This window comes from Budorcas taxicolor, chromosome 5, assembly GCF_023091745.1.
Source record: "Budorcas taxicolor isolate Tak-1 chromosome 5, Takin1.1, whole genome shotgun sequence".
Taxonomy (NCBI): domain Eukaryota; kingdom Metazoa; phylum Chordata; class Mammalia; order Artiodactyla; family Bovidae; genus Budorcas; species Budorcas taxicolor.
Window position 1 is genome coordinate 71,591,108 of NC_068914.1, and position 27,003 is coordinate 71,618,110.

At 50.6% G+C, this 27,003-nt stretch overlaps 2 protein-coding genes across 2 annotated transcripts; both read right to left on the minus strand.

Annotated features, from left to right (window-relative positions):
* Positions 1 to 184: 184 nt before the first annotated feature.
* PFDN5 (prefoldin subunit 5) lies at positions 185 to 3,711 on the minus strand. Its single transcript, XM_052640423.1, has 6 exons — positions 3,586 to 3,711; positions 3,275 to 3,377; positions 2,941 to 2,972; positions 1,757 to 1,831; positions 1,563 to 1,668; positions 185 to 387 (listed from the first exon to the last, which is right to left on the minus strand). Exons 1-6 carry the CDS (start codon positions 3,655 to 3,657, stop codon positions 311 to 313), a joined length of 465 nt encoding a protein of 154 aa, XP_052496383.1. The 5' UTR covers positions 3,658 to 3,711; the 3' UTR covers positions 185 to 310.
* Positions 3,712 to 5,311: 1,600 nt separating this feature from the next.
* On the minus strand, positions 5,312 to 26,653 carry ESPL1 (extra spindle pole bodies like 1, separase). The gene is made up of 31 exons (XM_052640912.1): positions 26,636 to 26,653; positions 26,312 to 26,404; positions 25,093 to 26,136; positions 24,708 to 24,812; positions 24,428 to 24,548; positions 21,960 to 22,096; positions 20,863 to 21,056; positions 20,345 to 20,584; positions 19,979 to 20,123; positions 19,526 to 19,664; positions 19,186 to 19,325; positions 17,810 to 17,944; positions 16,511 to 16,630; positions 15,842 to 16,013; positions 15,345 to 15,473; positions 15,058 to 15,214; positions 14,332 to 14,441; positions 12,291 to 13,288; positions 11,547 to 11,874; positions 11,195 to 11,350; positions 10,616 to 10,829; positions 10,324 to 10,514; positions 9,611 to 9,738; positions 9,365 to 9,487; positions 7,267 to 7,422; positions 6,986 to 7,156; positions 6,757 to 6,861; positions 6,470 to 6,585; positions 6,120 to 6,203; positions 5,799 to 5,963; positions 5,312 to 5,513 (listed from the first exon to the last, which is right to left on the minus strand). The coding sequence occupies exons 1-31, from the start codon at positions 26,651 to 26,653 to the stop codon at positions 5,312 to 5,314; spliced, it is 6,336 nt and encodes a 2,111-aa protein (XP_052496872.1).
* Positions 26,654 to 27,003: the final 350 nt, after the last annotated feature.

Below are 27,003 nucleotides of genomic sequence, written 5' to 3' on the forward strand. Positions count from 1 at the left end.
GAGCATCCTGTATCACCAGCATTGAATTTTGACTCCAGTTCCTCACAGATTCCCAAGTGAAGCCCCCAAGATGAGCACTGCATCACTCCTGCTTATCAGGTTCTGGGCAGGGGCACACCCTCTTAACACCGCCCTCCCACCTCCTCACTAGTCCCTTGCCTAATGCAAGAAAAGACCACCACTCTGCCCAGTTGGCTCATTTATTAGCATTAAACACAGACTCTCTTCTTTCCCCATTCCGGGAAACCACATCCACAAAGTCCCAGGCCCTGGAAGCAGGCACCCTCTGCCCCATTTCTGAAACAAGCTCTCAGGCCTTGGCGGTAGCCTGAGCTGCTCCCAGGGTTGTGAGCTGCTGAATCTTCTGGCTCATCATCTCCATGACAGCTGTGGAATAAAAGAAGAGTCAGACCCTGGGCAGGAGCTAAAGGGGAGAGCTCAGAGTTAAGGAAAATTGACAGGTAGACTACCACAGTTATTTAACTTTCAACACAGAGATTCACTGTAGAGGGCAAACACAACACCAATTTAGAATCTAAATTGTCAATAACATGAGATGTGAAAGTCACTCAGTCATGTCTGACTCTTGGGAGACCCCATGGACAGAGCGGCTCCTCTGTCCATGGGGATTCTCCAGGCAAGAATATTGGAGTGGGTTGCCATTTTCTTCCTCAAAGGCTCTTCCCAACCCAGGTCTCCCGTATTGCAGGTGGATTCTTTACTGTCTGAGCCACCAGGGAAGCTCATATGAGAATAATATGAGAACCACTGGGATATAAAAACAAACAAAATACAGTTTCAAATGAGTCACATATACCCAGAAATTTATAATGTGGAAAAGATGTTTGCTTTTAGAACAGTGGTTCTTAATCCTGACTGTATATCACACAGGGAGCTTTAAAAACAAACAAACAAACACTGTTCTCTGGAATCTCACCCTACTGACTCACAGTTGATCCTTGAACAATACCTGTTTGAACTGTGTGGGTCCACTTACATGTTTTTTTCCTCCCAGTACTAAATACTATAGTACGACATGATCTACAATTGGTTGAATCTGCAAACTTGAAACCGAGGATACAGAGGGGCAGACTATAAATTATATGCAGATTTTCTTCCACTTCACCAAGGTTTGGCACCCCTAACTCCCACGTTGTTCAAGGGTCAACTGTCGTTGGTTTGGAGTCGCCCAGGTTTTCTTTTTAAACTATCTGGGTGATTCTAATATGCAGCCAGGGCTACAACTGCTAGTAGTTGGCTAGTTAAGGCTATATTTCTTTGCTGTGTATTCATTTACATGCACCTGCTCCCTCATTCCATCCCCATTAAATAGGAACTCAAACACAAAAACACATGATTTCCTTTCTCTAAATTTCTCAAGCACCAAAGGTAGTGGGTATGTTAGACACAGAATCTAAGGGGTAATGCATCAAGATACCAAACAGAAGACCACAGTTTTAATCCAGCAAAGGGGATACTCCCTCCCATGGTTCACACTGCAATCCATGTTTGTTATTATGGAGGCAGAAAGGGTCTGAAGAGGTGTCCAAGGCCAAGCTTACCCTGTTTCATGGCGTGCTTCTCCTGCAGAGCTGGCTGGATTTTTTCCATTTGCTTGGTAAGGAAGTCTATCTTCCTCTTGAAGAAGTCCTTGGCATCCTCAGCTGTCTGCAAGGTCAGAGTGAATGAGAGGTGACCCATTCTGCACGCTAGCCCTCCCCCTCAGAGATGCAGTCTTACCTTCCCTTCTACTCACCTTCTCTACATAGTAGCCAGTTCCCACGTCGATAAGCACATGTTCCACATCATGTAGCTTCCCGGGGACATACATCTGAGAAGCAAGGATTAAGGGAAAACTAGCCCAGTATGAGTCATGATTCCCTGTCAGCTAGTTCAGCTTGACCTACCAACACCCTCCTTTTCTAAAAAAGGAGGCAGGAATTCCCTGGAGGTCCAGTCGCTAGGAGTCACTGCTTTTACTGCTGGGGCTTGGGTTCAATCCCTGGCAGGGGAACTAAGATCCCATGAGTCATGGAGTCAAAAAAAAAAGAAAGAAAAATTTAAAAGGAATAAGCTATAAGGCACATCTGAAGGCCTACAAACTCCACATGAGGAGAGACAGGGAAGCTGGTTCCTTATGGAGAAAAATCACATGTGCTGATCCTGTTCTGATCTCATCTGCCATCCTGCAAGCAGTTCTTACTATTCTTACCATTATTCCTTCCGGAAATAATATTAGATATTAGATATTAGAGCAATTAGAATGATAGATCATTAGAATGACAAAAGAGGATAATTCTTTCCTGCTGCTGTTGAGTAAGAGTGAAAAGCCAGCCTCACTTTCTCTTTAACACTCCCAGACATGAATTAGCTAATTCCTGATGGATTTAACGTTGATTATTTAAGTAATTCCTACTATGCTGCTATTCCTGTGTTTCCTTTTCAGCCTGTCCATTCTCAGGTAGTTTATGGGTGCCCTATTGCCATAACTTACTCAAATACAACATTCAACAGGTAAGACATAATCCAGGTTTCTTAGTAACAACAGTTAGGAATAAGAGCCATAATTAAACTGAAATTGAGGATTAATAAACAGAACCAACCCCTTTGTTTCCAAATCCTCTATTCTTCTATTGCTTATGTTTTCTAAGTTACAGTAAAAATGTAAACCACCAGTTCTACCTCCCTACTAGGTTATATCCTCAGAGAGCAAAGGGAAATAATCACACCTCAATTCTAAACGCATACACCTGGGTGCTCACCAAGCATTAATTAGTTGCTGGCCTTAGGTTAGACAGCAGAGCTAAGCTTGTGTTAACAGCAGTCTCAGAACCATCTAGGCACTCTGGAATAATCAAAATCTCCCGCCCTTTTTTGAAGGTTGTTAGGTGTGAGGGAGAAAACGAGAGGGCAGGGAAAAGGCTCCTGCGGAAAGGATACAGAACTCGTCAGTGGGACAAGTAATTCTTTACCTGTGAAAGCAATGAAGACAAACATGTGGGGAAGGTTGGCAGCTCCACCTTTCAAAGGGAGTTTCGAAGCGGCACGGCGCCCGAAAACTATACGAATAGGACGAAAATAGAGGCAACAGGAGCAGAAAAATATCCTGGACATTTCAACTCTAGATAAGCAACATGCAAAGGGCTCCTGCAGCGGTATACAATACGTAATGGACTGCTCTCTCGTCTCAGGTAAGAAAACTGGATTAGGAGGCGGGAAGAGAGAAGCCGGCTCGCCACATCTCCCAGGTTCCCTTCGCACGCCTACCCCGTACCCTCGTTGTTTTTCTTCAGCACGTTCAGACAGTCCTTGGCTTCCACATACTTGGTCTGAACCACCTTGAGCTGGGCAATGGACGTGGACAAGAACTCCACCTCCTACAGAGAACAGGAATGAGAGGGTCAGGGTGGGGGCTCGCGGGAGAAGCGGGCACTGCCAGAGAAGGGGCGGGTCCTGGGACGAGGTGGGGTTTTCGCCTGGGAAGGGAATTCTCCCCAAGAGGGGAAGAGTGGGGGGCAAGGAAGTACACGCTGGGGGCGAAGGGAAGTGAGGCGGGAAAGGGGTGCTTTCGGAGCCTATCCCCACCTGGTCCAGTTGGTTCTTGAGCATTTCTAGCTGCGGCAGATTCAGCTCGGTGATGTTAACCGACTGCGCCATGTTGGGAAGGAGGGCTTATGAAGCGGAAACCCTCTGGGAGAGCAACGCTCTAGCCGTCCTCTGCGTATCTCGATGGCTACGCCTGGAGGCCTCGCAGCGCTAGACGTCTCTATGGTCCTTCAACCCAGAAGAGAAGGAAGCTCGCGGCGGGGCGGAGGGTACGGAATCTTCGGCGTGACTTCCCATGGAATAGAAAGGGCTGCGGCGTTTTCTTTTCACAAAATATCCCAAGCCTCGCATAATCAAGTTCTAACTAACAGGATTCTTATGCTCAAGAAACTTAATCTTACTCAGGCCTTGGGACTTCCCTGGTGGTCCAGTGGTTACGAATCCGCCTGCCAATGCAAGGGAAAGGGGCTCCATCCCTGGTGCGGGAAGATCCTACATGCCAAGGATCAACAAAGCCCCTTGTGCAACAACTGCTGAGCACAGCTCCTGCAAGGGGCAGCTACTGAAGCCTGGGCGCCTAGACCCTGTGCTCGGCAACAAGAGAAGCCACCGAAATAAGTCCACACACCCACTATGAAGTGTAGCCCCTACTCCCTGCCACTAGAGGAAACCCGCCCAACACCATAATCACAGCGGTGGTATAAACCTGGTGACAGCAGGCAAGGAAGAAGCTTGGGAAGTTCTAGGAGCAAGGGACAGGGGGGACAGTAGCATTATGAAAGGGATGCTTCTCGCAGATGAAGCCAGAGTCTGGCGGTTGAGAGAACAGGAAGGAGGCACGTTATCACCCACACTACAGCAGTAGCTTTATTAATCAACACAGTGTTTTACCATGTGCTAGATGTGAAGGATCCATGAGTGTAAGATACATAGTTCTGAGCTTAACAATCTAGCTGGGGAGAGGAAAACCATACATAAGTCGCAAAACTTCCCAATGTGTACGTGTGTGTTAGTTGTTCAGTCGCGTCCAACTCTTTGCGATCCCATGGACTGTAGCCCGCTAGGCTCCTCCAGGCAAGAATACTGGGGTGGGTTGCCATTTCCTTCTCTGGGGGAATCTTCCAGACCCAGGGAATGAATCCAGGTCTCCTGCATTGCAGGCAGATTCTTTACCATCTGAGCTACAAAAACTCTCCAGAACCTGCTGCTAAAGTGCATGGCACTGACAAGTGTAATAGCTGAATGTGGGGGAAGGACAATATCCACTTAGGAGGGGGCAGGGCAACTGAGGCAATAAAGCTAATGTCATTCCGAGGATACCAGAGGCAGGAAGTCAAGATAGATATGAGTGTACCTGGCCAAGACATTCTCAATGGATCTATCTCTACCTTTCCTCAGGGCTTTGTCCCCACTTAGATCATTTTGATGCCCTGCTCTCCTTTAGCTTTGTCTGCTGAGGCCAAGCCAGGTCCTGTGGTTTGCCTTTCTTCCCAATGCTCTCAGACTTGGACTGTTGCAAGTTATTCTTATCTATAGAACCATATAGTGGGAAGTGGGCATCTTATCTTCAAATGTTCTCAGAGAAACTACACAAAACAGGATTTTAAGTAATGTATCTTTATTATATTAAAATTAAATCAAAAGGAAACCTTTCATGTAAAACACTGGGGAAAATCACTTAAAATATTTATCTTCAGGGCCAAACCTAAGTTTGGAGGTAGAATAGTCATATAGCTTCTATCGGCAACAGGAGAGCTCCAAGGAGTCACCGCAGGGAGACAGGCAAGCCATAGGCTACAGGTGCAGCCCCAATAAGGTACTTGAGTCGGGGAGCCTGGCGGGCCTGGCTGACATAGTACAGAAGGGGGGCTCCTGAACCTGCTCTAAGCCAGCCCTGCAACAAAGCCTCTGTGTAGCGGTCAATGTCACGGTCAGTCACGTCCCAGAGGTTACCTAGAAATAGGGGGCTGGGAAAAGAGAGGGAAGAAATACAAAGTAAGGGCTCAAAAACGGAACCTAGGGCAGGCATGATTCGTGGTGGTGAATGAGTTGAGAGGGATTAAACCAATGAGGAAGCCCCTTGGCCCATAGTTCCAGGAGGAGGATAGATGATGACAAAGGGGTAAAAGCCCAAGTACGCCGGGGAACTAGGATGGGAAGAAAATGGGGCACAAAAGAGCAAGGATTTAGAGTTCAGACCTGGGAAAGCACTTGGGGTCAGGACCTTGAATAGATGGCCCCTCGAGACTCACCAGCCAGCCATGATATACTTGAGCACGATGCCAGCCCCTTCCAGGTTTCCATGCACAGCCAGGGCTGCGCTGCTGCAGCCGAACAGCAGGGTCACTGCCCGGCAGCTCAGCCGCAGGACAGCCTGCCCATCCAGGAAGCGGGCACCGGCGCCATGCCCTGCATAGCTGAGGCAGAAGGAGGTGAGATGAAACTGACCTCACAGGCCAGGCCTCCAGAGTTGTCCAGAGTCAGCCAGGGGCTCCAAAGCCCCAGAGCAGACCATGATGATACCCACCCTCTGGGACTGTCCCTCTCCCCACCTCCCTGCCCTGAGCACTCACATGTACAAGTCACGCTCCGTCAGGGCCGTTTGCACCTGTTCCGGGCTTGGCACCTCCCCAACCACCCCTTTCCAGCCAGCTTCACTGCAGGGAAAAGGCAGTGAAAAGGGACTTAGCTGGAGGTGCAGTGGTTAAGACTGCACTCCCAGTGCAGGGGGTGGGGGATCGATCCCTTGTTGGGGAGCTAAGATCCCACACGCTGTGTGGTGCAGATGGGTCATGTGGCAAAAAGGGCAGAAGGAACACTGGGAAGGAGGTGGGCTGCAACATTTGATTCCAGAGAAAAGGACATTTACCCCAGTGTTGCGTCTACCGTTCCCCACCACCCTTCTTACTCTTCTCCCCCTGACCTGCTAAAATGGGCTCGGAATTGCTCCTCTGTACTTGACAGGTTATTGTGAGGGTTCAGGACATAGAAGGTACTGCGAGGATCCACTCCTTGGCTCAGCACTGATGAGGCCCCGGACTGATGGAGAGATACCAGTGATCAGCATCTCAGTTTGGTCAGAGCACCCAAGCTTCAAACAACCCAAGTCCCTTTCCATTCTTAAGACCACCTTCCTCTCTTGCCATGTCTCTCTGCCTTTTCTTGTCCAATTACCCATCACTCCCACCTTCCATTCCCTGAACCCCACACCTCTTTGATGATGGAGTAGCTGAGTAGGAATCGGAAGGAGGGCAGTCGAGTGACAGGCAGGGCGCGGAGGCTGGGCATGCTCTCCCACGGCAGCTTCTGTAGGTCCTGGGCAAAAAGCACTCAGACGTTACTGTCCTGAAGCAGGGGTATGCAGGAGGCAGGAGGGGCATGGTTGAGAGGAGGTGCCCACTGCCCACAGATGCTACCCATGTGGCCCCTGGCTCTTTACCTTGTCCAGCACTAACATGAGATGCCTACTGCTTGTTGCCATCTGACCTTGGAGACGCCCTACTGCCTCACCCAGGAGCTCTTGGGCTTGGGCTGGCCGGGCTGGGCACAGCCCATAAGCCAGGGCCTGCACGTCCTGCGGGGTGAGGGTACTGGCACCGCTGAGCATGATCTGCAGGGGACCAGTGGTCAGTGAGTACAACAGCTCCCCTTTCCACCCGCAGTGGCAGGTGGGAAAGAGGCAAGGCGTACTTCATCCTCTCCCCTGATTTCTCAACTCACTCTCAGCAGAGTGGGGTCGGGATATTTCCAGCCACATTGCTGTAGTGACTCTTGTAGATGGGAGGCCTCCTGGACAAGGTCAGGGTCCTCACTGGATGGCAGCAACAGCCCCCGCCAGCAGCCCAGCACGTACTTCTCTAGGGAAGTGGTGAGAACCTGGATGCACAACAGAACCGTCAGTGAGGGAAGAAGCCAAGTTTCTTTCCCCACAGGCACCCTCTTGGAGACAAGGAAATGCGTCTTCCAATGAGTTGGTGTGTCTTATTTATCTTACAACCAACATAAAAGGCAAGAGAGAAACATTTTTCATTTGCTCAGACTCTAAGAGAGTATTGATAAGGTAAGATTTGTAATAAATCACTATATTTGGATAAACAAACAGGTGGGCAAAAGCTAAGTCAGGAAATGAAATGAAAATTATGGCTGGGAGTCTGATGTGCTGCTGTGCTTAGTTGCTCAGAGGTGTCCAACTCCTTGAGACCTCCTGGACTGCAGCCTGCCAGGCTCCTCTGTCCATGGGGATTCTCTAGGCAAGAATACTGGAGTGGGTTGCCATGCACTCCCCTGGGGAATCTTCCCAAATCAGGGATTGAATCCAGGTCTCCTGCATTGCAGGTGGATTCTTTACCATCTTAGCGACCACCAGGGAAGCCCAAGAATACTGGAGTGGGTAGCCTATTCCTTCTCCAGGGAGTCTTCCTGACCTAGGACTCGAACTGGGGTCTCCTGCATTGCAGGCAGATTCTTTACCAGTTGAGCTACCTGGGAAGCCCTGGGAGGCTGATATTTGGCCTTAAATTCTTATTTTGTACTCATCTTTAAACATTTCATTGCCAAAACCCCTTCAAGTCTTCGGCTCTTGTTTATTTGGTTTTGTTTTATTGTTTGTTTGTTTTTTTTTGCCGCACCACATATATGTGGAATCTTAGTTCCCAGACCAGGGATTGAACTGGTACCCCTAGCAGGGGAAGTATGGAACTTTAACTGCTGGACTGCCAGGGAAGTCCCCTTGTGCTCGTGGTTCCCAAGTAACACAATTTTTATTTAGGCCTACACTTCCAGAAACAACAGTTAGAACTGGACAAGGAACAATGGACTGGTTCAAAATTGGGAAAGGAGTACGACAAGGCTGTATACTGTCACTCTGCTTATTTAACTTATATGCAGAGTACATCATGTGAAATGCCAGGCTGGATGAATCACAAGCAGGGATCAAGACTGATGGGAGAAATATGAACAACGTAATGCAGATGATACCACTCTAATGGCAGAAATGGAAGAGGAACTAAAGAATCTCTTGATGAGGGTGAAAGAAGAAAGTAAAAAAGCTGGCCTCAAACTCAACATGAAAAAAATTAAGATTATGGCAAACAGAAGGGGAAAAAGAGGAACCAGTGACAGATTCTCTTCTTGGGCTCCAAAATCACTGTAGACGGTGACTGCAGCTATGAAATTAAAAGAGGCTTGCTCCTTGGAAGGAAAGCTATGACAAATCTAGACTGGGTATTAAAAAACAGAGATATCACTTTGCCAACAAAGGTCCATACAGTCAACGCTAAGCTTTTTCCAGTAGTCATATATGGATGTGAGAGTTGGACCATAAAGAAAGCTGAGTGAGAAGAACTGATGCTTTCGAATTGTGGTTCTGGAGAAGACTCTTGAGAGTCCTTTGGACTGCAAGGAGATCAAACCAGTCAATCCTAAAGGAAATCAACCCTGAATATTCATTGGAAGGACTGATACTGAAGTGGAAGCTCCAATACTTTGACCACCTGATGTGAAAAGCCAATTCATTGGAAAAGACCCTGATGCTGGAAAAGACTAAAGACAAAAGGAGAAGCAGGTGGCATGGGATGAGATGGATAGATAGCATCACTGACTCAATGAACATGAATCTGAGCAAACTCCAGGAGACAGTAGAGGACAGAAGAGCCTGGCATGCCATAGTCCATGGGGTCGCAAAGAGTCTGACACAACTGAAAAACAGCAACACCTCCAGAAAGGACTTGAGGTAGTTCAGCACAGACCTAGGACGGACCCCCGAGAGAGGAGATATTCTAGGGCAGGCCCAACCCCATCCCACACTGGGAACACACACCTCCATCCTGCGATCCAGCTCTAGCCGGCCCGTCCACCATTCTCGCTTGTCAGTACAGCTGCTGTTCTCTTTCTGCTCCTTCTGGATGGCGTCAAACTCTTTCAAGGCCGAACTCACAGAAAGCTTTGGAGATGGGGTTATCTAAGTTCTGCTTGTCCATGTGACCACCATCTCTCCATCCCCCAGCCACAGGTAGACCAGAAGCCTGCCCCAGCCCAACTCTGCTCCCTGACCCCGGAAACCTACCTTGCTCTGGGAAGTGGGGATCTGTACAGTGACCGGGGGTTTGTCTTTCTCCAGCCGAGTCAGCAGGAGGGTGTTGCCCACAGTTCCAGGCTGGAGGGTGGCCAGGGCCAACACACACACGGTCACCCCTGGCACACAGGACATGTCCCGAGTTATTTCAGCTGTTACATGGAATTCCTTTCACTGTCTTCTGCACTCAGTCCCTGTCCGTCACTTAAGACAACTCCTAGAAGTCTTTCCTGATCACTGGAGTTCAAAGTGCTCTCCCTTGCTCTAACAAGTCCCTGTAGATAGACCATGTTTTGTGTTTCTTTGTGTCCCTACAGAAACTAACAAAACTGCCTCCTCTGACCTGCTCCCTTCCCCACTTCCCACTCACAGTGAGGCACTCAAATCATCAGTGAACATGTTTCATGTTAGCATAGGAAAACTCCAGACACCTGAACTTAGCTCTAAAGAAAGAAAGACATTGAATTTGTAGGTAACTCAAACTTGAGATTAAAAAAAAAATAAGATTTCTAGATTTAAGGTTATGTCTATTTGGTGAGAGTAACAAAATGACTAATCAGTGGCAAAGCATGACATGCCCTTCTACTATAAGGATCATAAATCTGTGTGTGAACTAACTAATGCCTGAAGATCCTTCACCCAACTCTTTCCTAAGAAGAAGATGCATCAAAGAACAGCAGAGCCAACGATGCCTGCCACCATACCACTGGGAATCAGAGCAAGACGCTCCCGGAAGCTGTCCTTCTCAGGCTGGGGGAAGTGGCCAGATCCCAAAGGCCTGAAGGAAAAGAGGCGCTGGATTCGTGCCAGAGGGATGTCTCCAGGCTTCTCCTGGAGGTGCAGCCCCTGCAACTGGTCTGCTATGTCCGGCGGCCCTCGGCGCTTCTGGGCCTTGCTGTAGGCGACACGAGTGGAGGTGAGGTCTCCCTCCTTCAATGTCTGGAGCCTCCCCTCTAGTCTGTCCCAGCACAAGCCTGAGGGATGGGGGGCACTCACCTGAGCTGCCTGTGGAGGTGGGTGAGCAGCTGGTGGCGACAGGTGATGGAGACAGACTCGGTGACAAGGCAGGCGGTGGCATAGGGATCCCGGTGGCCCAGGCACAGGGCCAGGAGGCGGCAGAGGTGGGCATAGAGCCCACTAGGAGGGCAGTGACTGATGCCACGGAAAGCACCACTCAGTGAGTCACAGATGGAATCCAGGGTAGACAGATCTAAAGGAAAGACAAGACATAGATGAATCCCTGACTTCCTGAGAAAATCTTTCCAAGAACCAGTGCCTATCTCCCCTCCCACGTGGGAAACAGCAGCTACCATTTCTGAAGGGCAGTATGCCAAGCGCAGTGCTGTGCAATTTACATGCAGCCACACTCTCCACCCTGCCCCAATTCCATCTGACAGTTAAATAAATTGAAGCTCAGAGAGGAGGAGTGACTAGCATTCAGCTAGTAGAGAGTGCTGGGATTCAGACCCATGTTCAAGGCTACTGGATCCAGACGGGGATCCAAACCCAGAACCAAGGACAGAATGGAAAGGTACTGGGATCAGGTGATCAGATCTCGGTGGTCAACATACTCACCAATGGCTATGGGGGCCGAGGGGAGTCTGCGCCGGGGACCCAGATCCATGTCTCTCTCCTTGTCTGGGCCGGGCAGCTCCTCTTTGCTGGCATCCCGTCTCAACACCTCACATTCTCCTACGGCTGTATCAGGCGCTGGAGCTGGTGTCTTCCCACCTAGGCAGACGACACAACTTTTCTATAGTGTTCCCTCTTCCTGCCATCCCCTTGCTCTCCCTTCTAGGGTCCAGTCCCAGAGCCAGCAAAAGAACTTTCTTTCTGTTCCATCTTTGGCCCCAGTTATTTCTTGTGTTTTGACCCCAGGGCAACCTCGAAAAAAATGGACTTCTGCCTTCCACCCTTGCCCTCACACCTGAGGCTAAGTCTTCCCCATCAGAGCCCCTGAGGATCTCAAAGCTCATTTCCATCTGGTTGTCAGTCAGTTCCTCCTCAGGGATGGTCCTCATCATCTCAGGGCCCAGGTCCTCACAACGCCCTGATGCCACCTTCTTGACCCTCCGGCTTCTGCCACTGAGGCCGGGGGCACTGCCTGACGTGGCCACGGAGTTAGTCTTCACACTCGGGCCCTTTCTGGCCCGGCCCCGGCCCCGGGAAGCAGTGCCCTGTCTCTTGGATCCCTCTGCAAGCTGTGCTTCAACTGAGACAGGGTCTTCCAAGTCACTGTCGTCACTGAAGTTCACCTAGAATGGTGGGAAAAGGAAAAGGGCCAGGAGGTGGCGCTGTGGAGGCGCCATCACCGAGGCCCTTGAGAAAGATTTAGGAAATTACCTCCTGCATAATCGGCCATGCTCAATCAGGGGCAGTAACTCCAGTGTGGAAGGAGGGAGAGGGAGAAGGAGCAGAAGATCCAGAGGAAGGATGAAAAGGGAAAGGAACAGACTAGAACCAACAAAAGTCCCTTCTGTCTGAAACAAATGAGGTCTTGAACTAGGTCTCGTTATGGAAGATATAAGGGGTCCTGTGATAGGTAACAGGAGAGCTACAGTTCCCACCCGGCCCTGGGAAGCTATTCCATAGAAACACCTGCCCTGCAGAACTCTTCTCCAGGACCACCCTCACCCAACACCAGTACCACCTAGCTATAGTCCCACCTCACCTTGAGGCGTGTCTGGACCCTCCGTTGTACCCTGGGGGCCTTGGGAACCTCAGGCTTGGTCTTTGTAAGGAAGACTTCCTCAAATACGGTGAAGGGTACCCCAGGGCCAGCCTGCCTGACTCGGCCTAGGGGCTTAGGTGTACAGGGTGGTCCTCCACCTTCCAGACTTTTCAGAGAGATATGTGAGAGGGGCAGGGTAGCAGAGCCCACTTGCTGGCATCCTCGTCTGGACTGTCCTGACTGTTTTTGGTTCCGAGGCTTAGAGGGTTCTGAGCCTGTGGGGTTATTTATTGATGGCGGCTGCCAGCCCCAGGAGCTTGCAAAAAGTTGGGCAGTGCAGCAGCTGAGGCTGGTCAGCTTTGCAAGGGCCTGGACCAAGAGCAGGTTGGCTCGCCAGGGCTCCAGGTTGGGTATCCGCGCCACCACAAACTTTAACCCTGACTCCAGGACCTTTCCCAGGCTCTTGTTTGATGGCTGACTCAGCCCCTCCAGTGCCAGCTGTGTATATGCCTGAGCCAAGATCTCATCAAAGAGGCCTGGGACAGGGGAGGGGGGTGCTGTGTGATTCAGGGAAGCCTGCAGAGCTTGGGCAAGGCGACCACCGGCTGCAGGGCAACCCTTCAGCACCACTTGCAGCAGATCCAGCCCCTGGGCCTCATGGCCCATGGCCAGTCTTAGCCCCGCCGTGACCAATGCCCAGCGCAGACAGACCACCGAGAGGACAGGGCTGGCACAGAGCGAGCAGTCACAGGTGGGCAAGTGGGTCAGGAAGCTGGGGCTGGGCTGGGGCTTGGTTTTCAGGATCGGGGAGGAGTTAGCAGAGGGTGCTACAGGGCCAGGTTCCTTGGCCACAGTGGCCACCAGCTCCAGGGCAGGGCCTTTTAGAATGAGCTCTTCCTCCGGGAGATCTGGAAGATAGGGCACCCGAGCCTGCTGCTTCCCCTTCTGCAGGTGGACCTTCTTCACAGAGTCCGGGTGCTGCGCTAGTCCGAGGAACTCTGAGCAGAGAGTGGAACAAGCATTACAAAACTAGGAGGAATGACACGGGTGTGTCTACCCAGCAGCTGATGCCCTCATCTGCATTATTTTAATACTTACTAATGGCTTATATATATTCCTGTACTAGCACACTAGATATTGGCATAGCTTACTGTTTTTTAAAATATTTACTTATTTGTTCATCTGTGCCAAGTCTCAGTTGTGGGGGGATCTTATTTGTGGCATGTGGCCTCTTAGTTGTGGCATGTAAACTCTTAGCTGTGGCAGGCAGTTCCCCTGACCAGGGATGGAATCTGGGCCACTTGCATTGGGAGAGTGGAGTCTTAGCCACTGGACCACCAGGGAAGTCCCATAGCTTACTGGTTTTTGATGAAATCCTAACAGTGTCTTCCCTTCTAACAATGGATCAGCACAACCCACAGAGCCCCCATTTCTGCAGCTCAGAAGGCTACACAGTTCAGGTTGGCAGGCCAGCACCCAGAAGCCCAAGTCTTAATCCTGGCTCCTGCCCCTGACTAGCCCCATGATCCTGGCCCAAAACACTGAATTTCTCAACTTTTCTGAATTTATGAATGGAAAAACTTGACATTCCCATTTGACTTCCCAGGGTTTTGTATGGGTCCAGTGAAATATTACAGGTAAAAGTAGTTGATAAGAAAAAAAAGCACCATAAGTACAATATTTTATTATTAGCCCTAATCCTTTCTGAGGATGCTATACTTGTGCTGCCCAATATAGTAACCACACACGTGGCTATTGAACACGTGAAGTGTGGTGAGTACCCAAGGCACTGAATACTCAATTTTATTTAAATTAAAATATATTAGCGCTGCAAACTAAGAAGCAGGTAGGGTTAGTCTTGGACAGGCCATCTGAAGGAGTGAGGACACCAATGGTCTGACTGAAGTGAAGGGAGCTTTGTCCTGGGACCAGAAGTCAGTCCATGATTTAGAAGGGAACCAAACCTTGACATGTAAAGCTGTGTTACAGTGCATGCGTCACCCTGACCACCACCCACGGGCGTGGGGGCCTGGCTGCTCACCTGTGCAAGACTCGAGCAAGAACAGAACTTGATGCAGGTCTGACTGACAGAGGTCCATGTCATTGCGTGCCAGCTCCAGCTCCCCCTTCAGCACCAGGAAGAGGGCACACCTGGTTGGGAGAGGGGATGACAGACCCATCAGTGGAATTCCTTGTTTCCCTGGAGGGTCTCTTTCTGCCCTTTCCCGGGCAGAGCCATCATAGTCTTTCCCAGCCTCCAGAAAGCCTTTACTTCCTAAAGCTGACTTTAGGCACTCCCTGGGGAAACCCTCTGTGCTCATCTCTCAAACCAGCCCATCCTGGTGCCTAAGGACAGGATTTCCCAAATCAAATTCCTCACTGAAAAGATCCTCTTCCAGGCAAAGAGATTTAGGGAATCACTGTGTACTGAACCTCCCTTCTGGAGATTTATAATGTGTATTAGCATACTGGAGGATATGATAAATCCTATAGGAAACCCCATGGACAGAGGAGCCTGGGGGCTACAGTCCACGGGGTCGCAAAAGAGCCAGACACGACTTAGCAACTCAATGACAATCACAATAGGAAAAAAAAAACATCTAATCTTGATTAACTCAGCATTTCCCACTTATTTGCCATGGAATGCATTCTTCCATCAACCCCTCCAAACATAACATGTTAATCTGTGGACCAGTTTGGGAACCCACGGTCAAGGTCGTAGGCACTGAGGTTTGGGAATCACCAGGCTCTTGGGCCCTGTACTCACTGGCGTGGTATCTGCAGCTTTGTTGTAAGTTTCAGAGCCTCCAAGCAAAAGGCTTTGGCTTCGCTCACACTACCAAGGCGGCCCAGGCGGGAGACCAGCTTCTCCGAGCAGCTCAGCACCTCAGAAAGAACCTGCCATTTTTGTACCAAATTTTCACCTGCAGCAAAGGAGACGAGATCATCATCACGTGGAACCAGGATCCATAGCCTAAATCCTCTGGAGACAAAACCGCCAGCCCTACCAACCAGTCTGCTCATTCCCACACTGGCTCTCCTCCTTGGGCTTACCATAGTCCAGAAATGGCGTCTCCACAGCTGTTTTCTGAACTGAGAGCACATCGCTGCCCATGAGCAGGAGGATGATACTTCGGAGAAGCTTATGGGAGTCGATGAGTGCTATCTCAGGTGTCTGCCAGCCTGGGCAAGTGTCGGGGGAAGGTGGGAGGGACAAGAAGGGAGATGATGCGGCCAGAGCTTCCACCGCCTTCCAATACTAAGACAGCAAATGCAAAGCAGGCTCTCACTCTCTCCGTCCGTGCTTAAGGCAGGCAGAGATAATCAGTCACAGAACTCCTTCCCCCTAAGACCAGTCTCAGAATCCTTGTCAGTTCAGGGGAGTCACTGAGCAATCGATTAGAGTCAGCAAGTGAACTGAAACTCATGTGCTATCCCAAGCCTACTCTGGGCAGCTTCTAGGCAGGCTCGTCCATGCAGCTGGACAGCAGAGGGGACAGTGGACAGACCACACACACCCAGCAAGAAGGCCCACTGCCCGCTTCTTTCACCTTGGGCACACAGTTGCTCCCACAGCGGGGCCAGCAGGCTGTCTGGCGAGAGGCTCAGGTAGGCCGCCACCAGCTGCAGGGCCTGGACGCGCAGCAAGTACCAGGCCTTGGATGCCCTCTGGAGGGCAGGGTCCTGAAGCACAGACAGCAGCAGAGCAGCACCCTCAGCCACCTGGGGATAGAGGGTAGGGGTGCAGAGGAGAGCAGTGAGTGGGATCGGATCAGCAATTCAGAGCTTGGGATACCCCTAGAGATCACGTGGCCCAAGCCCCTGCTTTTCAGATGTTAAAAGCTGGACAGAAAACTAGAGTCACAAAAGGCACAAGATACCCAGTCACACAGCTCGTGTGTAAGAAATCCCAGCCTTTTCGATCCCTCAACTGGATCCCAGCTGAGGGTGTCAGCGTCATCCCAATTTCTAGTCACTGGACAGACTTTGCCCTTATCCCCGAGAGAGCTAGAAAAGGATGAAAATGGTAGAACGGCTCCTAGAGAAGCACTGGTGAGTGATCCTCGGGAGAAGGTGAGGTGAGGAGATGGCTCTGCTTCTCAGGGTCAGGAACATTCTCCCCAGCTCCAGAGAAACCTCAGGAGCCAGACAGATATCTGGAGAATCCTAAAATCCTTCCAAACCCCAGGACCTTCGGAGATCAAGAAAGTGAGAAGCACCTTCTGGTGAGCGCAGCAGAGTCGACTTCGCAGGAGGTCACAGGTCAGGGAGAGGAGCAGGTATGTGTCTGTGGTGTGATCCAGAAGCTTCAGACTCGACTCTGTTTCTTCCAGGTGCACCTGGGGACGCAATCAGGGTTTCCGTGAGCATGCTGGTGACCAGGCAGCCAGACTGTTCCAATTAAAGTGGATTAAAGTATTCACAAGCAAAATGTTGAATACATCCAGTTAAATATTAAATTATCTCAAATGTTTTAATCCATGGACAGAGAAGCCTGGTGAGCTACACTCTATGGGGTTGCAAAGAGTTGGACACGACTGAGCAACTAACACAAACATACGTAGGAATTATTCTCTTACTAAGTGCTCATTTAGTAGCTTTCAGTTAACCACTAAGCTAGAGAGATAAAGCTGGATAAGCAGTAAGCAGGCCCTTCCATCCAACAGCTTGCAGTGCAGTGAGGCGGGGGCGGGGGGTAGGGGCAGGGCATACCTATCTTATCATGATACAATGCCATCAGTGGTGTGGGGACACAGGAAAAGTGGCTGATTTTGCCCGTGAGGAACAGGACATTTAAAATGCTTTACGAAGGAGGAGACCATTTAGCTAGGCCTTGAAAACAAAGTACGTGTTTGCTGAACAAAAAAAAAATAGAAAAAAATGGGAGAAAAGCTACTATACCCCAATTTAAAAAAAAAATGGGGGTGAGGGTGTATTTGGGGTGGAGGGATTAACATAGGCAAAGGCAGCAAGGCCCATACAAGGAATATAGTGGTACAGATGGGGTTCATGGCAGGGAGTGGCCAGAAAAAGTGAACCAGTGTACAGAAGGCGTGCAATTCAGAATAAAGGATCTGGACCATATCCCTCAGGTAATGGAAAAGTCCACAAAACTCTTTAAGTAGGAAAGAGTTAATAAGATCAGATCTGTGCCTGAAAGCATCATGCTGGAACAATGAGTGGAAAAGGAAGGAACTGGAGGCCAGGAGACTGGTTAGGACACATTGTAACAGCACTCAGTAAGCAAGCCAGGGCACCAGAAACCATTGAGACATACAGGATTAGTAAAGGGCCTTCTGCCGTTCTGTCTCACTGGGCTATGTAAGAGAGTGAACAATTGGGAGATGGAGAGAGACGCCTCCTCTTCCCACAGCCGCCTCCCAACCACCCTGTACGATCCTTCAGCTAAATGTGGTGCAGAAGGCAGAGAAGCTGCCCCTTTAGTGTCCCATCTTCTCAGAGAAGAGAAACCAGTCCCCGAAGCCAGGTCCACAAGCTGGGGTGGCTGGCACTTGTACCTGGGCGTAGCTGGGACAGCCGAGGGTCAGGAGGAGCTGGGTGACTTGGCAGGAAGAGCCGGCTACCTTCGCATGGTCCCTCAGTCTCTGTGAGACGATCTGGACGAGCAGGAGGACCTCCAGAGCCTGCAGGGGCTGGTAGGCCGGGAGCAACGCGTTTACCCAGCTTGTACTCAAGCCTTCATTTCCACCCCCTCCTCTCCAGCCCTGTGGTCTAATCTGAGGGGCTGGCTGGAATGCGGCCACCCAGACAGAGTAACCACTGGCCATCCCTAAGGAGCCAGAGAGGAGGGCAGCCAGGGGTGTGTGCAAGCCATCCTGCCCCCTCCCTTCTATTCTAAAGCCTGCATGCCAGCCATCATCAACAGCCAGGATTTACTGAGCACTTACTATGTGCCAGCCACCGCACCAGCTCACTTTATCTTCATAACAATTCTAATCCTAATTTTACAGATGAGGAAACTGAAACTTAGGTAGGATTAAGCTGCTTGTCTAAGCCCACATAACAGGTATGCGATAGAGGTAACATTCAAATCTAGGGCTCAGGCAGCCTCCCCAGGCTCCTCCTGCTAGGGAAGTGGCCTAACACCCATAGTACAAAGATCCTTTTCATTTTTTCATAGGTTCTTAATGTGGGGTCCAGAGAAGAACTTCAGGAAGTCCTTGACACCTCCCAGCACTGCATGTAAAGATGTAAAATTGTGTCTACAGGTGTTTGTGTATTTTTTCCTGAGTATACACATCTCGAATTTTCTGATAATTAGGACTTCCCAGGTGGTCCAGTGGCCAAGATTCTGTGCGCCCAACGCAGGGAGCCCATGTTCGATCCCTGGCCAGGGAACTATATCCACGTGCCACAACTAAGAGTTCACATGCCGCAGCTAAAGACTTGGGCAGCAAATAAAAAAATAAAAATAAATATTTTAAAAATTATCTGATAATTACTAATAATTATGGCTATCATTTGAGTATTTCATTTACACACACATCTTCCATGCATTATCTTATTGAATGCTAACAAGGCGAAGTTAATATTATTGTTATCCTCATTTTATCTTATTTTTACTTTATTTTTTTGGCTACACCGTGTTACATGTAGGATGTTAATTCCATGACCAGAGATCCAACCCACATTCCCCTGCAATGGAAGAGTGGAATCAGCCACTGGACCACCAGGGAAGTTCTGTTACTCTCCTTTTAGAAATAAGGAAATGAGGGCTTGGAAGGCTAAGCAACTTGCCTAAGGCCTTGGGTTTAGACTTGGGGAAGCTGGTGACAGAGTGTACACTGGGTGACATGACTTCCCAGCTGGGACACAGGCCAAAGAAGGTGAAGGAGCTGAGTCTCTGGTCTGTGTCAACACGCTGTCCCGTTACCTTTGCCACCAGCTGATAGAGGGCCGCTAGGATCTGCAGGGAGGCTGCTGTTTGCTGGAGACACCGTATAGTGGGGACCTGCCCCTTAGTAAGCACCTCCTTCCACAGGGCCAGGGCTTGGTCCAGGCATTTGGATTGTGCTGTAAATCAGAAGAAAGGGACTAGTCATTCTCTCAGTGTGGGCCGTCTGGGGAAATGTGGTCATCTTTCCCATAATAGCCTCTGCCTTGTGCCCACCTCCCACTCTCGGGGAGCCTCTCCCACAGCTAGGGGACCCATCCTGTTCTTAGGAGGCCATCAAGAAGGCTGCATCCGACCTCGCTAAGTTCACAGCCCTCACCAGCATCCGCAGCCAGGTTGAAGGCAATGTTACTGTATAGGAAGCGATCTTCCTGGAGTTTATCTTCATAATTCAGGTCATTGACTTCAAACTCCTCCAGGTTACAAGGGGCCTGGGCTCTCCGATCCCGCTCAATACCCTGGGTGGGGTGATCAGGGTGAAAAGCAGGGTTGGTACTAGCTTCCTGGGCTTCCCAGGTGGCTCAGTGGTAAAGAATCCACCTGTGATTCAGGAGAGGGGGGTTAATCCCTGGGTTGGGAAGATCCCCCAGAGAAGGAATTGGCAATTCCCAGTATTCTTGCCCAGGAAATCTCATGGACAGAGGAGCCTGGTGTGCTACAGTCCATAGGGTCACTAAGAGTCAGACATGACTGAACAACAGCTAGCTTGCTGGGGTCCAGGGAAAATAATCCCTGAGCCCAGTCCTGCTCAGCCCAGAGCAACCGTGCTCACCTCCTGCATTTTGGCCTCCATGGTGCAGATGTAGAGCCACAGCAGGGCCTGGGCTTTATCATCCGAAAGCCGATCCTTGTCCTGGGCCTCAGGCTTCACAGATTCCAGAAGCTGCAGAGCTTCCCGGATGGCATCGAGGGCAGTGCTGTCAGGAGAAGACGCACTCAAGCCCAGCTTAACCATGAGATCTGGCCACAGTGTCCCGGGAAGGGCCTTCTGCCGCAAGCTGGCCTCACCTTTCAAGAGTCCCCATGACCACAAACTACAGGGGGCGCTCAGGGACGTGGAGAGGGAAACAGACTCGGAAAAGGGTAAGAGGACCCCGGGCCAGAAGCAGGAGTGGCCTCCCCTGCCCTTCCTCCTCACCAGTCAGTCTGCTGGGCAAAGTTGTGATAGCAGAGCACCTGAGCCAGTTCCACCAGGTGGGTGGCTCGGGCCCAGGCCCCGGCTGGTGTCTCCTCGGGGCTCAGCTCCAGCAGGTCACAGATGACATTGAACCGTTCCTGCCCTGTGTTGGCCCGCACTGCCTTGTAGGCCTGCAGCTCCTCCCTGAGCAAGCGGGCCAGGGTCTCCGGGTCCCAGCCACTCAGGCTATCTCGCAGCGTCCTGAGAGAGGGCAGGCTCAGCACTCGGGAGACTTGGGCCCACGCCAAGGAGTCCCCGCCTTGGTTTGCTGAGCTCAGTTTCCAGGGGTGAAAGCAAGAACACCGCCTGTCACTGCTGTCCCCCCAGAACCCAGCCCTGTGCCTGCTCATACTCGGCACTCAATCAATCAGTGAATGGAGGGAACAGTGCCTTTCTCAGCCACGAGAATGAACATGACCTTGAGTGCCAAAAGCAGTCGTGGCCAGGAAGCTGGGTCATCCCCTTCCCCACCAACTCACTTCAGCTGTAGCTCCTTGTCTCCAGCTCTGGCAGCATCCATCTTGACCCGAACCCAGAAGGTGACTGGCTCAGTCATGTGTTCGGGGCCACAGGGCTGCAGGGCCGCCAGCCACAAAGTCACCATCTTGCAGCCCTGGGCCTGTTTACCCAGTTTCCTTAAACTCTCTATGTGTAGCCGGAAGCACCTGTGCAACTGACCAGAGAAAGAAAACAGACCAAACTGAAGAGGCGTGCAAGGAGTACGTACCACGGGAGAGTATGTGCGTGTGAGCCCACGGTCCTCCTTGAGGCTTCAACTACACCCACAGATCCATCACGCACACCCCTGAAAATCTGCTCCTCCTCCTGACCCTCCCCCTCCTCTCAGCAAATAGCCACCTTCTCCTGACTTGGAAAGGCGAGACCATCCTGGCCTCTTCCTTCCCCCTCTCACATAGCCAGTCACTCTCCAGTCAGTCCTTGACTTCTTGCACCCACCCACTTCTGTCCATCCCCCAGGAAGCTGCCTCAGTTCAGACGCTTGCCCTTATCTGCCTGATCTGCTGGAGCCACCTGGGTGCCCACTGTTGTCCCTGCCCTCCAGTCATTCACTACAGCGATGCTGAGAAACCCAAGATGCCACATCAGTCCTTGAGAGGCTCATCAGATGAAACCCAAGGCCCTCTATGACCCATCTCGCCTGTTAATCCAGCCAGCCCATCATTTCTTGGGTATATTCTTGCTTTATGATAGTGGTTCTCACTCTGGTTGGCCGAAGGAACTCCTTAAGGAACTTAAAAAATTCAGATGCCTGGGCTCCAGTGCCAGAGAGTCTGAGGCAATTAGCTTGGGACAGCTTCAGAATTTTTTTTTTCAGTTCACTCAATTCTAACATCTAGCCAGGATGAAAAGCACTGGCTGGGGATCAAGCTAAATATAAAAAGTGAGTCAATCAGAAAAGTAAATAACAGTACAGGTGAGGTCTGGGAAACACTGCCCCAGGTACCAGTGCCAACATGCAGCTCCTGACTCTCTACTCCAAGGTCCTGGCCAGGCCCTTGCATGCCACTCGAGTCCCCTCCTTCCTCTCAACATCACCTCCCTCGTACCCACGTACCTTCTCAGGTGGCACCTCAGGATAGGTGCCTGGCTTCACTGAGCCCAGGTGCTGACAGAGGGGCTCGGAGATGGCACAGGCTTCGGCATAGAGCTTGTGACTGTAGAAGCTGTAGGCCAGGTTACTGGTGTACGAGACTGCAGGGGAAAGAGGACAGAGGACCACAGGAATGGCTCTATGCCCTCTGCCATTGGAGGGGCAGTAGAGAGATGCTCAACCTGTGTGGTCAGCTCGGCAGCCCCCAGATTAGGCAGCAATGCCCACTGCTAGGGAGTGAGAACGGGGCCGTTATCCCCTTCTGGGTTTCAAGTCTGCCTGAGCCCTCCATTCCAGAAGGCAACCTCACATCACCCAGCCCCTCTGTGCCTTTTTTTTAAAGAAATCTTTATTTGGCTGTGTCAGGTCCAGGTTGCCAGCTGCGGGATCTCATTGCATCACGTGGGATCTTTAGCTACGGTGCACAGACTCTCCAGTTGTGGTGTGAGGGCTCACTGGTTTCTGCGGTGCACAGATCTAGTTGCTCTGGGATCCTAGTTCTCTGACCAGGGATTGAACTCAGATCACCAGCATTGCGAGGCCAGTTCTTTACCGCTGGACAACCGGGGAAGTCCCACCTCTGCCCTTGTTTTACGAGCCAAGCCCTCATTCCCATACAGCGCCCATCCCTTCTCACACACCGATCTGTCTTCACCTTGCTCCAAAGGTCAGCATTTGGGGGGAAACACTCTGGCCTGTCCCTCACTTTCCTCTTCTTCCCTCAGTCCACTGAAGCCTCACTAGCCTCCCTGCTAGTCCTTGAATACACACCACCTCTATCCTGCCAGAGGGCCCTGGCACTGGCTGCTTCCACTGCCAGGGATGTACTTTCTCAGGTGCCTACTTGGCCAACTCCATCCCACACTCCAGGTTGTTCTCATGTCACCCTCTTCATGAGGCCAACCCTGACCACCTATTTAAATGGTGACTTGCCCCCTCATCTATCCTGAGCTCCTAATTCCCTTTCTTCTCCTGTTCCACTTTTCCTTTCTCTCCATATTTCTGATCATTTTCTAACAAGTTGTACTTCAGGTATCCTACTGTTTATGATCTTTCTCCCCCAACCAGAATGTGGCTCCATGACAGCAGAGCTCTTTGTTTTGTTTACTGACATACCTAAGAACTTGAAACAGTGCTTAGCAGCACATAGTAGGTACTCAATAAATATTCACTGAATGAATGAATACACTCTTCCTAAATTCTAGTTTAGGCAGCTTCCTGGCTATCGACATAGATGGCTAGAAGAAAATAAAGTAGGTCTTCAATATTCTGTGGGAAGAATTTTCATACTGTTAATTTTTGTGACTCCTTATATTTTTTCACTTCTGTGGCTAGATTTAACCTGAAAATACGAATATGAAAAATTTCCAAAACCTTCTAGTGACTGAACTCTTTAGGTTTATATAATTTAAACTAAAGGGCCATGCTTTTTGTAAATGAAGGGGGAAATTTATTATGAAATACAAAAAACAGGCAAAACTAACCGATGCTGTTAGGATAGTGGTTACTGTTGGGGTGTGTGGACCAAAAGGAGGAACAGAGGGGTCTTCAGGGGGGTTAAGTCATATTCTTTGAGTTGACCTAGATGCTGATTACAAAGTATGCTTCCTTTGCAGAAGTTCATCAGACTGTTTGCTTATGACTTTAGTATTTTTCCCTATGTTTATTTCAATTAAAAAGGGTGGGGAGAAAAAAAAAGGATGGGGAAGTATATATGCCTGTTGGCTAATATATACATATTACATAGTATATACACACATAGTACATATACATAGTGTATCTCTAGCAGGATGCAGAAGACACTGACCGTATTAGCTGCATCTGCAAAGTGGGAGTGGGTTACTAGGATTATGAGGAGGCAAAGGGACTTTTCACTGCCTGCCCTTTTGTGCAATTTGAATTTTGAATGATGTGAATGTTTTGCCTGGTTTTAAAAAATTTAAGTTATGACCATTCTACATGGGCTTCCCTAGTGGCTCAGTGGGTAAAAAATCTGCCTGCACTACAGGAAACCTGGGTTCAATCCCCATGTCGGGAAGATCCCCTGGAGAAGGAAATGGCAACCCACTACAGTACTCTTGCCTGGAGAATTCCATGGACAGAGGAACGGGACAGGCTGCAGTCCATCGAATTGTAGAGTCAGACACGACTATGCGACTAACTTTCACTTTCACATATTCATGAAACACATGCCAAGTCAGATTTCAAAGTCAATGAGAAAAAAAAATTAATATCTGCTCTGGTAAATTAGTCTCATCACTTCTCTACTGATATTAAATACAGAGTATTGGATACTTATAAACATCTTTTCACTGCCTCCAAAAACCACAGGGAATCCCAAAGGGGTCAGAACTATTCAGCAAGTGCTACTTGCCTGCCTGACAAGTGATGACTCTCCCAAGAGCCCTGCATCTGACGCCCATGGTACTAACCAGTCATCCCCAGGTAGTCAGTCAGCTCTCGGCCAGGCAGGCCCTGTAAGGCCTCCAGCATCCAGGTAACAGTAGATCTGCAACTGTCCGCTAGCTGGGCCAGGTCAGCCGAATTAGCTTCCTGAAGGGACAAGAGAGGTGAGAGGAGACAGGAGACGTAAGAGGTCCAAGATGATGTCCACCCAACTCCATGCCCAAAGCAACTTCAAAGCTCTACCAAGGACAGTCAAGCAACCCCAGATCCTTGGACCTGTCCAGGTTTTTTGATTCCAGATGGTACCTGACAGCCTTGGGCAAAGTCATAAACCACCGCAGTGTAGAGGTGAAGTCCCTGAAAGTGTATCTGAACCAAAGCCTGCAGCTGCTTGGAGGAGTCCCCACAGATCTGAGGAAGGAAGGGAAAGGTTGGTTTGAGGGGCAGGGAGCTCCAAGCTGAAGCCTGGCCCAGAGCCCTGGAGAACTGACAGAGCCTGGGGAGTAGGAAGGAGGACATCAGAATGGACCCCTGCCAGCATATACTAGGCTGCTTGCTGGCTGGCCAGGCATGGTCCAGAGAGCAGCTTACCAAGGCAGAACCCAGGGTCTCCAGATCTTACCAGAGACCCTAGCCCGATAGAGAGGCCACAGAACCACATTCCCACCCGACCTCTGGGTCCTGAACTCACACCATCCTGCAGCTTCTGGATGAGGGAACAGTAGCTGCCAAGAAAAGCAAAGAGGCTCAGAATGGCATCAAGTCCATAGCACCTCTTGGTGCCTCGCTCCAGGACTGAGAGGAAGAACTGGCAGCTGTCACACAATGCTCGCAGTGGGGGTGATGGTGCCTCCAAGCTGTTCTTCAGGATAGCTGATGCCTTGATCAGAAGCTTGGCCACTGCCTGGGGTCCTCCTTCCCCAGCCAGCAACTGTTCAACTGCCAGCTGGCACAGCTGGAGGCTGGGGGCCAGACTGGTGTTCCTTAGGTAATCATGGGCCTTCTCCACTGTACTTGTGGCCCTGGTGTGGTGGTGGTTCCAGCAGAGGCGACGACAGTGTTCCAGGGTGAGCTCCAAGAGACAGAGGGCCCTCTGGGGGGAAAGAGGACCAGGAGAGGCTCCTTCACCCACCAAAGCTGTGATCACATGCCTGGAGAGCAGGTCATCTAGGAAATCGGCATCTGCTTCATTTAGACCATGCCCACTGGCTTCAAATAGCTGATGGGCAGCTACCACTCGACAGGCTGTTGGAGAAGCAAAGTGGGGAATCTCACAAGGGATACTTTCATCCTCCAAGAGTACTAGAAAGCTCAAGGCCTTTAACCGAGCTGAGAATGCAGCTCGCCGCTCCATCAGGCCTTCTGCCCCCTTCCAAAGCAGAGAAAAGCAGCCACGAGCCACAGCCTCGTAGTCCTGAGGAGCAGCTTGGCGAGGACATTGCACCAAGCAGGCATGGAGGGGCTGAGCAAGTCGGAGAGTGGCTTCTGGGCCTCCCTGTGCAGCAACGTTCCGTAGAAAGACGAAAAGAATTCGTTCCAGGTAGAGGGGTGGGCGCTGGGGTGTAGACATTAAGTAGCCATCGCAAGCCAGCTCTGCCAGCTCCAGCAGGCTTCCCAGGTGCCTAGGGCAAGCCAGCTTGACAGTCAGCTGCTGGTTGCAAGCCCTCAGAATGGCATCACAAGTTTGTCTCCTCTCGGAATCAGACCGGCAGCTGGGAAGCTTGGTCAGGAACTCCTAGGAGAGGAAGATGTGAATGAGGCTAATGAAGAAGAAAGAGATAGGGAAAGGAAACAGAAATAGGACTGCCCAAGAGAGGATCTCCTACTCATCTGTCTCTTCAAATAAGTTACAAAACAAAACAGCTCAGCTTGGTAAGCCAGGTGTGTCCACAGTCGAACAGCACGCACACCTTCAAGTCAGGCAGCAGCTCTTCAGCCTCCTTTGGACTGCTTAGCAGGGTCCCAAAGTTGACTCCTTTGAAGCTCCTCATGGTGCCGGAGGGCTAGGGGAAAGGAGACGGATTAGGAAAGGCAGAGATCTGTAAAGGAGTTAAATGAAGGGCGGGAGAAGGGCTTGAAGGTGCGGAAGATGGAGGGCAAAGAAAGCCATCAGAAATCCTGTCGGGAAAAAAGCCCAGCCAGGACGCCGGGTTCCCATTATAAACCGACGCTTCTGCTATGCCTTTCTCCCAGCCTATCCCCGGCCTCACAACCCATCCTACCAACCAACGCACCACAACAGAGGCCTCCATCGAGCTCTCCAGCGCCCACCAGGATGCTCCGAGGACTCCCGACTTTTTTAGTGGAGCCGCCCAGCCTATCCCTCAAGTCAGCGCTGGGGCTCCATTCACCTCGGCGCATACACCGTTCACGAGTACCTCCAAGCCTTACCGTCCTAGAGATCATTCTTTCCAGGGCCAGGACTTACCCACCAGACTGAGTACTCCTCAAGGATCCAAAATGTAACCTTCCTTTTCCGCGCCAGCCCCTCCTTTCAAATATCCCCAGCGACCAATCAGCGAGAGTTGCGTAACGCCGGCGGGTCGCGAGGCTTTCTGGGAGTTGTAGTTTACCTGCCGCGCTGCGCCATCACGTGATGCCT